The sequence below is a fragment of the Poecilia mexicana genome, unplaced genomic scaffold, assembly GCF_051168715.1.
Source record: "Poecilia mexicana isolate PSO_F unplaced genomic scaffold, ASM5116871v1 scaffold_4, whole genome shotgun sequence".
Lineage (NCBI taxonomy): Eukaryota > Metazoa > Chordata > Actinopteri > Cyprinodontiformes > Poeciliidae > Poecilia > Poecilia mexicana.
This window is the reverse complement of record NW_028263373.1, coordinates 18042441-18056982: the sequence shown is the minus strand read 5'-3', so window position 1 is coordinate 18056982 and position 14542 is coordinate 18042441. Positions and strand designations below refer to the sequence as shown.

At 38.2% G+C, this 14542-nt stretch overlaps 1 protein-coding gene across 2 annotated transcripts in view; it reads left to right on the top strand.

Annotated features, from left to right (window-relative positions):
• Positions 1 to 14258, top strand: part of ptprsa (protein tyrosine phosphatase receptor type Sa) — a 245785-nt gene extending 231527 nt beyond the window's left edge. For both annotated transcript variants that reach the window (XM_088005040.1, XM_088005041.1), the window contains 3 exons: positions 2766 to 2920; positions 8256 to 8391; positions 8504 to 14258. In XM_088005040.1, coding sequence (XP_087861166.1) covers positions 2766 to 2920; positions 8256 to 8391; positions 8504 to 8572 — 360 coding nt within the window. In that variant the 3' untranslated portion in view covers positions 8573 to 14258. The remainder of the gene's footprint in view (positions 1 to 2765; positions 2921 to 8255; positions 8392 to 8503) is intronic.
• Positions 14259 to 14542: the final 284 nt, after the last annotated feature.

Below are 14542 nucleotides of genomic sequence, written 5' to 3'. Positions count from 1 at the left end.
TTGCTTGTCATGGCAGATACAGTATTGATTCGTTTACCTGGGCCTACTTTTGACACGCACAGATACATTGTGAAACATGGGGGAAGAGGGAACAATCTGGCGTGGGGTAAATGCAGAAAAAACAAACTGAATCCACTTGGAAACAGTTTGGAATCAGTTTGGAAACAGTTTCCAGAGTTGTGTTTTATATGTGTGTGTGTGTGTGTGTGTGTGTGTGTGTGTGTGTGTGTGTGTGTGTGTGTGTGTGTGTGTGTGTGTGTGTGTGTGTGTGTGCGCGTGTGTGTGTGTGTAGGCCTGTCACGATAATTAATAAATTTTGCTGAGCGATTAATTGTCTAAAAAATTATTGCGACAAACGATAATATTGTTTCAATACCTTTTGACACTGATTTAATGGAAATGACTAATAATGCATGTGATTTCCTGCCATAGATAGATGCACTTTATTTTCAAAAGAACACGTAACACTGGAACTGATAAACTAAATAAACAAAACCATAAACAAAAATAAAATGGATTCTCATTTTCCATGAACAAAAAACATATTTGAATAAAAAGTAAACAACATAAAGCCAAAGTGGAAATAAATACTGTATTCAACCAAAAGAGTGCAGATTATGAAGTCTGTATACTATATTGCCCTTCAGTAATCACTAGATTTAAATAGAGAAGATGGGCAAATCTGACTACCTAATGCAGTAGTTCACATTACACCATTTTCTGCCCCCATTTTCCCCTTACGATAATCTTAGATCGTTGGCTGTTCTAAGATTGCCGCTGGTGATTTCGTAACCGATCATCGTGGCCGCTCTGATCTAAATCAGGGGTTTCCCCGACCTGGACCTTAATGCAGCCTGTTGAATGTGACAGGTAGCCACTCCTCTACGCTTTCTAAGGGGAAATTACGAGGGGAATCCCAAACAGCTGACACCCAAAATCCAGCGGACATTGGAGATGATATGGAAACAACATTAATATTTATTCAACATTTCGTGCAAAAAATATAGAAATGACAAGGGGAGGAGTTGAAGCCAAATTGCTACCGCAGTTGATAAACCTGGTAACTTCAGCTATTCTTCATTAACGTGACATAAATAGGTTATAATGATTTTCATTCAGTCAGGACTTTACGTTGACTCTAGCCACATGCATCACAGGTAAATTCTAGTAAAGCATTGATTAATGCCTGATTTTAAAATTAGTTAACTGGACTTGTAGCCATTATTTTGGGCTACAAGTCCAAAATAATGGCTGTGTGGCTGGACACCACACAACACGATCGAACCCGATCGAACCCGATCGAACCGTTATACCTGGGATTTCTGTCGGCTAATGTATGAAGAGATGATAGAGCCGATAATTAAAATGAGGTCGATAGGTTTAATTTATCGTGCGATTAATTGATTTATCGTTTATTGCGACAGGCCTATATGTGTGTAAATATCAGATGTTTTTTTTCTGGTTACCTGCAATGCATGTTTCCATTATTTTTTAACCAATATCTGATATTGATGATGGGAGAGGCAGACCAGTGTGCAAAGTCTCATCCTGCACATTCCAGAGATTCTCTGTGGGGTTTGATCCGGACTTTGTGGTGGCTAATCTGGGTGTAAAGTGGTATCTTATGCTCCCTGAACCACTTATTTGCTATTTGAACCCAGTGAATCCTATCATTGTCATCTTGAAATATGCTCATGACATTAGTGAAGAAAAAAATCAGTTGATGGAATAACTTAGTCATTTAGTATGTTCAGGTGGTCAGATGACCTATCAATGTGGCTAAACTTGGACCTAACCATTTGCAGCAACTTCAGAACACAGAACTGGCCCCCCATAGGCTTGAACAGGAGTCTTTAGCCATGATAGGTGCATCACTTCATCTTCCTCTCTTCTTACTCTGATGTGCCCATCTCCCTGGAAGAGGGTAAATCTGGGGTCATCGAAACACACAACCTTCTTCCATCACTCCAGAGTCCAGTCTTTATTCTCCCTTGCAAATTGAAGCCTTTTTTTTTGCAGCTAGCTTTGCTGATAAGTAGTTTTCCTATGACTACGCAGATGTTCAGTCCCAATCCCTTGAGTTCACTTGAATTCAGTTTATTTATATAGCACTAATTCAAAACAAATGTCATCTTCAGGCACTTCACAAAAGAAAACAAGTTCCCCTTGCATTGTGCATGTGGAAGTGTTCTTACAGTTGAACATAACTCATAGTTCTGCTGTTGTTTTTCTTTGATTTGTTTTCAACCACCACGTAAGTGATTGGCAATGAAGATCATTTAGGATATTTTTTTGACCACATGTCTTCCTCTAATGGTTACAATGGTTTCCCACTTTTCCTTTTTGCTTTTAATAATGTGTTGAACAGTTCTTAACACAGTTTTAGTAGTTTTCTGCAAGCTTAGATGTTTTCTTTGCTTGATGCATGCCAATGGTTTGTCCCTTCTTAAACAGATTAATGCTTTTTCCACAACTGTGGCTGTGTCTTTTGTCTTAATTCTTTGTGAAATGAGAAACTAGTCATTTCACAGGGGTTAAATTGCTTGTTGGTGAAATTCTATCACCCTTTCAATAACTATGTAATAATTATCTGACCTATTTTCTTAGTTATTTGAAACTTTTCTTTTTGTTAACCCTATGTTTCCATTTTAAATATCTTCAATGAGAACAAAGGGGAACTATCATCAAATTCCTTGTTTGCATGGACAAACTTGCCAAATAAAGCTGACTCTGATTCTCCACCTCATCTCCATTTTATTTTGCAGGATGGCCAGTCCAGGACAGTAAGGCAGTTCCAGTTTACTGATTGGCCGGAACAAGGTGTACCCAAATCCGGAGAGGGATTCATCGATTTTATTGGCCAGGTTCATAAAACCAAGGAGCAGTTTGGACAGGATGGGCCCATCTCTGTACATTGCAGGTAATGTGTCTTGCAAAAAGGGTTGCAAACAAGTCACTTGTGTAATTAGCCATTTTCTAGTTTTTAAGCGAGTATTCCAAATAAATATGTTGAAACATAATAGAAAATTAACCTGCAGTTATTTTTGTTTTTATTTAGCTTTAGTTTTTTCAGCCAGACCAGTCCGCTTTACCAACTTTTATTTGGAAGCATATTTTTGCTCTATTGTATTTCAACATATGCTCATGTTGATGGACTTGGAGAAAAAAATTGTTCTAACAAATGATGAGCTTTGTTCTACATAGCACTGTACAGTGCACAACTAGTTCTATAGTTTATGAGGTATATGGTAGTAATAAAATTCAGTAGTTTCATTATTGGCATCCTGGTAGCAACGTGTTTTTATAAGCCTCTTTTGTATATTGCTTTTACATTTCTGAAAATCCTCACATTGTGGCACCTAATACGTAGCTGGATTCTCCTAAAACATAAGCTATAAAATATTTTACCCCCCTTCACCCTTTTCAAAGACATTTCATTACATTTTCTTTTTAAATATCAGCCCTTAAAGAGATGAATAAAAAGTGAATAGTAAATTGTGGTTTAGTTAACATTTAATTTTAACCCGGAGTTGAACTCCAAAGACAGAATCAGGGTCAGATAACCCTGATAAGTTTTGTTTCTTTGGACAGCTCCTCTTGCAGTGGAGTTCTAACTTCATGACTCCTCCTCTCCTTTTTGCCTCTGTGGAACGCAACCTCTGCTCCTGAACAGGTTCTTCTCCTACATAATTGATAAGGCTCAGAAGAGGCCTAGTATTTGAAAAAAGCAGAGATGATAAAATGACAGAGCCCTTCTCGTGGTTTTTGTGACTATTTCATGTTGCATTTCTTTTCTTTTTTTTTTTTTATGACCTGGAGCGTAGCTTCCAAGGTGACTTACATCATTAATTTGACCAGCTGGATTAGAGTAGAAAGTCAGATTATGTATATTCATTGTTAGTCCTTGAAGAAGACCCATCAAAGGTTCTGACTTCTTGTTGATTTACAATAGACTTTGTGTGCGTCTCCGGTTTTGTATGAGCTACAAGGCTAGAAAATAAAAGCAGTGTGAACTTTGATGCATGTTTTTGTTGCACCATTCGGGTTAAAAATTAAATGCATGGTGTGTTGGCAGAATGATTTTTTTTTTTCATAAAGACGTTTGACTTTTGAGCCAGGTAGTCATTTCTGCTTTACATTAGTATCACATAAGCACCATTACATCATGAAACATGACATCAGCTTCCTTGTGTCAAAATCAAAAAATGATGTCACCCACTAGAAAATGGTCCTCTGGAGGGTTGTAATATGTGTAAGGGAAGCTCCAAAAACATGTTACCCTTCTGTGAGACTGTTGAAAGGGGGAAGGTTTTCTTACTGTGTTTGGTGCAGGTATTGCAGCATGGCTGTAAAAAAAAAAGGCACTCAACCTATCAAATCCAAGATTCACATACCTGCACCTTTTAATGATCACATTAAAAATCCTAAACGTTTTTTTTTTTTAATTAACTAATGTCAGTTTTCTTCAAACATTACTACACTCTTGTGATAGACTATCCCATAGAATCATATAATTGAAAAGCTGAAATAAAAGGATATGTTTAGAAAATGCTTTACAAATGCAAATCTGAAAAATACAGCATAAACAAATGTTCACCCCCTGATTCAGTACATTGTCAAGCCAGGTTTTGCTGTAATTAAAGCTCTAAAGTGTTTTGTCGTGTCTTTCCAAGCTTTACGTGTGTTTAGACACATTTTTGCCAATTCCTCTTTCTTAAATAACTCTGTCAGAATGGATGAGCAGTGTCAACATCAAAGTTATAAAGACCAAAGCTAACATATATCTCTTGACTAAAACCATTCATCTGTAAGTGTGGACATGTTTGAGGAGACCTATCCTGCTGAAAGTTAATGCTTGCTGCAGTTTAAAGTCTTTTAGATGCTCTAACAGCTTTACTTTCTGAATTGCCATGTATTTACTGCCTTTAATCTCGCCAGCAACTTTAACCGTCTTCGGTGTCTTAAAAAAGCAAAGTAATTGCTACAGCATGATGCTGCAAGCACTATACTTCAAAGTGGAAATAGTTTGTTCAGGGTGATGTGCAGTGGTAACTTTTGTACTTTGCTAGTTTCCAAAAAGTTACATTGAGGTCTCATCTTATACAGGTTTGGCTGTGTTATGCCTTTTGAAAAACTGAAAATGGCCTTTCTGTCCATTTAAAAAAAAAACTTTCCTAGCCCAGTTTGTCAGCTTGGGTACATGGTAATTAATTACTTGCTAGATTTGCAGTTGACATTTAAGGCATTTAGTTTTTTAGGACCGACCTTCATTCGACCTTTGGCAAGTAGGTTTTTATTTGTAGAAAGCTTTGAAACCCATCTCTTATTTTTCCACATCCCCACCCAAATAAAGATGTGTTCATGTGTCCACAAACACTTTGAAGTCAATGGACAAATGTGAAAGGGATGAATAGTTTCACAAGCTACTATACGTTAAATACCTCAAAATACAAAAGCCAAGTAATTCCATAGGCTTAGTTGCTATCTTTTATATTTTTATGTCTTATATTCATATGTATTTTGATACTCAGGATCTAGGATATTGAGGTCTAGGAAGAAAAATCTGGACATCTGTCATATGAGAGTTTTCAAGTAGAGAAGACTAAAATAATAGTAAATAGACAATATCCAGAAAATCAGCCAAATAATATGGTTGTCAGACTGCTGTTGTGTTGAAGAGTTCTTATTTTGAAAACACATTTCTTTGGGGGATGGATTTTTGTTTTTATTTTGCAGTATAGCAGCCACCTTTCTCTTTTTTTTCTTTTCCCCTCTTCTTCTGAGCTTTCTTATCTCCACGAGAAGAGCTTATGTCTCCCTTTTCTCTTACTCTTGCGCTTTCCATCACCAGACTTCCCAGTCTGTCATCTCCCTACTCCTTAATCCTCTCGCTCGCTCTTCTTTCCCATCCAGCCATTCTCCTGGATCTTTTTCCTCTAGCTCTGCCTCCTCCCATCCTTTCTCCCTCTATCTAATAGCACCGCATGCTTTTTGTTATTAATTGCATGAATACGTCCTGTGAATAGGGGGGCGGGGGGGCGACACACCAAATCCCCTCAGTCTGCAGTGGCTCTCCGCTCTTTAAGATTTGGATCTGGAGAGGAGGAGGTTGAAGGAGAAGTCCCAGGAAGCATGTTTGGGTGGGCTAGGATTTTGCGCCTGATGTGCTGCGTGATTGGCCCACTGCGCGTTTGCTATTGTTTAGATTTGGTGAAATAATGTGAGCAACATTTGTCGACCAACACGCACACACCCAGTTGTCAGCTACAGTGTCTGCAACCATCATTTTCACTCATCATCCTACAAAGTGGCATCAAAGGCAAGAAGCTCAAATAAATCTGTTGTCATATCAATTATTGTTCCATTGGTGATGTGGAAGTCATTCCGCAGCAAAGCAGCTTACAGGGCCAACTCTCAAGTATTTCAGCGTCTGAGTTAAAACTCGAGCTGTATTTCTGGGGACCAGCAGCAGGCTAGTTTTTTTTTTTTTTTTTTTTTTTTTTTTTTCCTTCCAACACATGGAAAGAGGCGCTTAATGAGACTAAATGTTGTTTGTGTGTATGTGTGTGATTTGTGATGTGTGCATGTGTCCTTGAGGACGAGAATGGAGGCACATGTATAAGTGGATTCGCAGGGTTCTTGCATGCAAATTGTCTCCTTGCTGCCATTGTGCTTGTTACCTTGAGCATCATTTCTTGCTGTGGATTTTTGTTGCTTTCTAGGAAGTCAGAGCTAACAACATGCAGAGTTTTTACAGCTCAATCCTTCTGTTTGTCACGAGGTGTATTTTATGAAAAGTTTGAATTTTATAAGTTTTGAACTTACCTTTCAGGTGTAATTTGAATGCAGAGGGAATGAGAAGGACAGAAAGGGAAACATAGACCAACTTCACCCAAATAAAGTAGAACATCATCAAACGGTTAATTCACTTCATTTATTCATTCAAAACGTGAAATTCAGATATTTGACAGATTTATTAAACACAAAATTATATGTATTATTTTTTTTTCCTTTAGGTTTTCATGAGATAATGATTCAAGATAATGATTCTCACAAAGCATGTATGTAAATAGAAATAACATAAAAAAATTGTATTTAAGGGAGAAATTTTAGGCAGAAAATTACATGAAAAGCAGAAATTAAGTTTTCAATATGGGCAAGAGTGCTGAGTTGACTGCTGCTCAAAAAGTCATTAATTTCCTTGAGAAGGGTTTCAGGAAGGACATTGCTAAAATGTCCTGCTATTCTCAAGGATATAAATGGAAAGCTAGGTGGAAGAAAAAAAACTGCAGCTGAAAAAAAGGTTTACAAACACCAATGATAGACACAGCCTTAAAAGATGTGTGAAACAAAGATGTTAAAGTGTTTGGAAGAGATTCATAGTGTGTGGACAATGGTTGGAGTGCGTCAAGGCTCAACACACACACACACACACACGCACGCACGCACACACACACACACAACCCCACACACACGCACACACACACACACACACACACACACACACACACGTGTTCAAGACATGGGCGACAAGTGTTGCATTTCTTGAGTTAAGCTACTGCTGAACCAGACACAATGTCTCTTGTTACTGAGTGGTGCCAAATCCACTTTTCGGATTAAAGTGAAGAAGAAAGTAAATTTAGCATTTCAATTTGAACATCAAGATCCCAGAGTCTGGTATTTTAAAAAAACAGACAGCCGTCTAACAGCAGGATTTATATCATTTCACACTTTCCTCTGCTGAAGAGCTTTATGGAGATTCTGATTTCATTTTTCCCACATAACTTGACACCTACCCACACTTCCTAAAGTATTAATATCTGGTTCAATGACCACGGGATCACTGTTTAATTTGCCAGCAAACTAGTCTGCCCTAAAACCAAATAAAGATCTGGTGGAAGAGGATAAGACACACCAGACAGCAACGTACATGTGCTCAAGGTTGTCATTAAAGCAGCTTTGGCTGATCGCAGGAAGGCGATCAGCCAAGGGAGTATTAGTGCACATATTGTATAGCGCCTGGGCATCACGTTCAATGCTTTTTTCAATGGTCTTGACTTTTCTGAAAAACAGACTGATTGAAATAAATTCACTTTTCATTCATAGTTTTCATTCATAGTTTACTGATGTGGACCCACGCTTGTTACAGATCAGGTGTTTTTTTTTTTTTTTTGTTTGTTTGTTTTTTTGCATGAGTCTGCAATGAGCACAATTCTTCATCTGTTTTGTTTCTCTTGCCTGATTCTTAAATCTAGTGCTGGAGTGGGAAGAACTGGAGTCTTCATAACCCTCAGCATCGTCCTGGAGAGAATGCGTTACGAGGGAGTGGTAGACATCTTCCAAACAGTGAAGATGCTCCGGACGCAGAGGCCAGCTATGGTCCAAACTGAGGTGAGAAATTGTCCAAGACCAATAAAAAGTTGAACATTTTCTTGTTGGTGTAAATGCAAAACACTTACCTGATGTGTTTTTTTTTTGTTTGTTTTTTTTTTCTTTTCTTCAGGACGAATACCAATTTTGCTACCACGCAGCTCTGGAGTACTTAGGAAGCTTTGATCACTATGCAACGTAAAAAGCCATCTCCTCCCCTCAGAATCCTGTTGCCCCCTCCTCTCCCAACTCAACGGTTTCCTGAGCCATAGAAACGTTTCAAATTTGAAATGACAGCGGTTGATCATTTTACCACTGCTCGTTCAGAAACACCAAACAGGATCCTGTAAATCTTTAGAAAATAACACCCGATACGACCAGACAAAGAGAAATTCCAATTCAGACTCAAGGCAGAGAGGAAAATTGCCCATGATTTCAACTGAAGACAATTCTCAGCAACAAGCAACCAGAGGCTGTGGCTCACGCTGTGGGATGGGTGTCAATCAAAGTGTCGGACTGCTTACCTTACCTCAAGTGTTTCAGTGGAGGAAGTTGTAAACATTCGTGGACATTTCTCTTCTAAAAAAAATATCTTTATGATACAGTGGCAACGAATAACAGCAATTGAAGGAAAAATGGAACGAAAATCAAAGAGAAGCAGATGGATGTAGCCAAGACTGGGACACGTGCCTGTTTTGGATGTAAAAAAAAAAACGGGGGGGTTAAGTGTTTCTATTGACTGTTTTTGAGTTTTATCCTGAGAAATGGCCAAACCGCGGCGACTCCTAGGTTTTCCCAAACTTTGGTCATTTGGTCATCAAGTGAAATGGAACAAGAAAACCGGCCATCAAAAGGAAACCTTGAGTTTCTACACAATTCTACATACAATTACATTATGAATAGTTGTGCAGAAAACGTCCTCTACAATTTAAGAAAATGTCACCAAACTGCCTGTAAGCACAAAGAGCTTTAAGAAAGCACACTCCCAGTGGTTGTCAAAAAGAAAGCAGCAGCACATATCGTAAAATTTGTTCCATTGTAGTAATGTGTAAAGCCTGCTTCCTAAGCCAGGTGACCCTAGTAGAGTTAAAATCTCCACAGGATATTTCCAGTAAAAACATCCTCCAGAAAAAATGGCAAAGATTAAGGGAAAACCATGTCAGTTGTAAGAATCTTTGGCTTTGCCTCTCAAGTGGATGATGCAAACAGTGACCTTGTCCCATGTTTTTTAACAATCTCGTCTCTTGAACCATGGTGCCAAGGGGCTGATGGAGAAAACATCCACCCTCAGTCCAGTGAGGAGGAAAGGCTTTTGGAACAACCAAACAAAGAAACGCTGCCAAATTTGGGCCTTTCTTTGTGTACAGTGACCAACAGTCATCATCATCATCGTTTGGAACTTTTTTGTCTTTTGAGGACAAAAATCTATTTTTCTTTTCTCTCTTTAAGTTCTCTCTTCTGTTAAAAACCAAACATGCTGCTTATCTTGTGTATGCTGAGCGTGTGACTCTTTGGATAAAGAGAAAACTGATGAACAAAAAAGAAAAAAAAATGCCAGCTCTGCCAACTCCTTGCGCCCAGGTGGGCGTGACAGAAACGCATCCACACAACGTCATTGCCCACCGCTGCTTTTTTATCCAGTTTTCTTTTTTTTTCCCCAGCCTCCTCTATATCCACCTCTATCATTGTACAAGAAACTCGAGAGCGGCGAAGACCGCTTGCAATTGCAAAGTTGTACATTTACGTTGTTGACAAATTGGCCCCGAGTTTCACTGTATGTGTGGTTGGTAACTGGTCGACAAACAAAACAAGACGCTTCGGTGTTTTCCCCCCTCTATTTTATAGACGATGACCCAGTGGGTGACACAGCCAGAGCAAGTAGCCACGTCGGATCCCGATGCAAAATTTCTCTGTTACTTGCACATCCCCAGAGCAAAACAGATGAAAAAGCTTGAAACAAACACCCCAATTCAACTGCAAAAACAGAGAAAATAAAAGCTAAAATCACCAAGTTTTTTCATGTCTAAGACGGCGCTTTGGTTACACACGAGCAAATGGATTCTGTGAGGGCTTTCTGGCGGATGTGCACAAAAAAAACAAAAACACGAAGCTATGGACAGAACTGTGTGTGATCTTTTCTGATTTCCAAAAAAGCCTTATTGTTATTGTAACACTATGAAAACATTAATGTTGTATTATGATGACTTATTTTACATGACATAGTTAGTTTTTATTTTCCGTTTCTGGTTTAGTTTTTTTTTCTAACAGAGATGTGTTTGTCACATTTTTTTTAATTAGCAGAAAAAAAGAGAAATGCTTATATGTTCATATTATGTTTAAAGACATTCTATTTTTTCACCGTAGAAATCCTAAGTATAACATGACAGTGTAGGGGTACATGTATTTCTATATATAGATATAAGGCTATATCTATATAGAGAAATTAATAAATGCCTACTTACGCATGCATATATATTTAAATGCAGAATCAGAAGATATATCCAAACAATTAGTGTGAAATAACATTTTCTTTTCATCCAATTTGTTTTATACCTGTTATTTTTAGTCTTTGAAAAATATGTTTGTTTGTTTTTTTTTTATTGTTGTTATTATTATTATTGTGTAATTCTGGAGACCCTGAATGTCTCTTCAAGAAACCTGAGGGGATGCCATCTTTGTGTCTGATCTTGTTTTTTGCTTTTGTCCATTGGAATTAACTTGTACCCATAGGGACACTATTTTGAAACATTGTCCTTCATCATCACTACGCTGTTATGTTTGGTTGATTTTTGTAATCTGTTCTACAACTGTCGGGGTTTCATCGCTCAGCATTTTTAATGTCTATATCAGGCCAATGATGTACTGTACCTTGTATGATTCTGTACAGACCGTAACCCTCACAATCTGAAGAAAAATCCTCCTAAAGTTCTCTTTTTTTACTTATATTTTCAGACATAATGTTACCATTGATTTTATTAGACATCCACTATGATCTAGAGTATATGTGTAAATAAACAAATATATATAGAATATATGTATCATTTGACCCTAAATATCTCATACTTTTAGTGGGGAACACTAATGCACAGATCAAAGTTCTGCTCATTTCCAGCTTCTTGGTGTTTGTGAAACCTGTTTTCTCAAACCTTCTCTCTCCAGCTCTGCTCCCTGGTCTTTAATTACCTCTCTTTTTTTCTGCCTTTAATTTCCCCTGCTCGCAGTCAAACTGGGAAACGTGCCAGCCTATGTTCCCACACCCTTTGCCTGAATGAGGGGAACACAAATCCGGATCAGTGATCCGCGAGTTGGATTAAACCAATATGTTGGTTCACTCTCTACCAACTAGCCACAAGAATCGTTAATCATTCTCAGCATAGACAAAATTTACTAAAGGAGCCTCATAAAAATAAATTACAAGGGCATAGATTCCTGGAAGTACTACTTTTCTCAGAGGTATTTTCACAGATCTCTGTAGGAATGCCAAATGTCTAACTACCTGCACTCACAAGGTGTTAATCCATTATGTATGATTAGCGAGAAAAAAAAGGTCATACATGCTTCAGTTGCAACATTTAAACTTATTTTTCTCCCTGTTGCCTTGTATAAAATCATATTGTTTTTTGTTTTTTTTGTTTAACCATGTTTCATGACGGGAATGCAGAAAGAAATCGGGACTCGGTTCAAACACAGTAGTGGGATTCGACCAAGGACGGACTGAAACTACCAAAAACATGCTGCAAATTCACGTCGTAAGGTTTCGCCATGAACTCTAATCTGTCGGAATTCATAGAGACTGGTTAAAGGGCCAATGCCAAAATTTGAAGCCGTGGAAGCGTCTTAAAGCTTGTACAATGTGTTATTCTTTTGGTTTCAAGTAAAGATGCTACACTCTTGAAAACAACCACAAAATTATCTGGAATATGTTGCTAAATATTGTGGAAAGGTTAGGGAGTAACAGTGACCATAAAAAAAACTCATTAAAAAGAACTACAACCCCTGGCAAAAAGTATGGAATCACCAGTGTTGGATGAGCAGTCATTCAGACATTTCATGCTGTAAAACAAACTCGGATCAAAAACATGACACAATATTAAGGTCATTCCAAAGTGCAACTTGTTGGCTTTCAGGAACACTCAAAGAAATGAAGAGAAAACATTGTGGAAGTCAGTGAATGATACTTTTATTGACCAAACACAGGGAAATAAATATGGAATCACTCAATTCTGAGGAAAAAAGTATGGAATCATGAAAAACACATAAACAAAAGACCATTCAAAATACATCACTAGTATTTAGTTGCACCATCTTTGGCTTTTATAACAGCTTTTAGTCTCTGAGGCATGGACTTGATGAGGGACAAACAGTATTTGGTGCCTACTCTCTTTGATAGCAGTTGCCAGATCAGCTTTGCAGGTTGGAGCCTTCTTGTGGACCATTTTTTTCAATCTCCACCACAGGTTTTCTATTGGGTTGAGATCTGGACTATTTGCAGGCCATGACATCGACTGAATGTGTCTTTCTTCAAGGAATGCCTTCACTGTTTTTGCCCTATGGCACGATGCATTGTCATCTTGGAAAATCATTTCATCATCTCCAAACATCTGTTCAATTGAAGGGATGAGAAAACTGTCCAAAATGTCAATGTAAACTTGTGCATTGATAGAAGAATTAACCACAGTCATCTCCCCAGTGCCTTTGCCTGACATGCAGCCCCATATCATCAAGGACTGTGGAAATTTGGTTGTTTTCTTCAGGCAGGCCTCTTCATAAATCTCACTGGAACGGCACCAAACAAAAGTTCCAGCATCATCACCTTGTCCAATGCAGATTCTTGACTCATCACTGAAGACAACTTTCATCCAGTCATCCACAGTCCATGATTGCCTCTCCTTAGCCCATCGGAATCTTGTTCTTTTATGGTTAGGTGTCAATGCTGGTTTTCATTTAGCTTTCCTGTATTGAAATCCCACCTCCTTTAGGCGATTTCTTACGGTTCGGTCACATACATTGACTCCAGCTTCCTCCCATTTATGCTTCATCTGTTTAGTTGTACTTTTTTGGTTTTCAAGACAAATGACCTTTAGTTGTTTGTCTTGACGCTTTAATGTCTTTCTTGGTCTACCAGTACGCTTGGCTTTAACAACCATTCCATGCTGTTTGTGTTTGGACCATATCTTGGATACAGCTGACTGTGAACAGCCCACATCTTTAGCAACCATGCGTGAAGGGTTACCTTCTTCAAGAAGTTTCACAATCCTCTCTTTTGTTTCAAGGGACATTTCTCTTGTTGGAGTCATGGTTCTCGCCACTCCACTTCGTCCAGCAGCCCTCCAAGGTGTCATGACTGCAGGTGTTTTGAACTGCACACTAACGGGCACATCTAATCTGGGGCAGGTGTCCATTTAGGGAAAGGAAATAGACTGGGTGTGTCCTTTTTTCTACCTCCAATTTGAGTGATTCCATACTTTTTTCCTCAGAATTGAGTGATTCCATATTTATTTCCCTGTGTTTGGTCAATAAAAGTATCATTCACTGACTTCCACAATGTTTTCTCTTCATTTCTTTGAGTGTTCCTGAAAGCCAACAAGTTGCACTTTGGAATGACCTTAATATTGTATCATGTTTTTGATCCGAGTTTGTTTTACAGCATGAAATGTCTGAATGACTGCTCATCCAAGACTGGTGATTCCATACTTTTTGCCAGGGGTTGTAAGCTTATACAGTACATATCGACAAAAGAACCGAAACTCAGCAAACCATTTTTCCTTTATACGAGAGCCAAGTGCTACCACTTTCAAACTGTTACTTCTAACTGAAACAATAATTGGTTAAAAGCCACTGTGTATGTAGATATGTTGACTTTGTATTAAAGAAATGTTGTCTGAAAACCGTCTTGCATGTTTTTTTTCCCCCTGTCTTCCAAAACATTTATCCTAATATTGTATTCAAAAGACTTTATTTATCCCCTGAGGAGCAGTTAAAGGAGGCACATGGAGTATTTTTTAAAAAATAAATACAGGATAAAATAAGTAGCTAAAAGGAAATTGCAATATAAATTAATAAGGTCCAAATGGGCATGGAGGTAGTTGAGTTTCTTTGTTCAATTTAAGTCCTGTGGATTGAGGTAATGTATTTGAATGAGGGGTGGGCATGCAGGGTGTGAAAATATGTG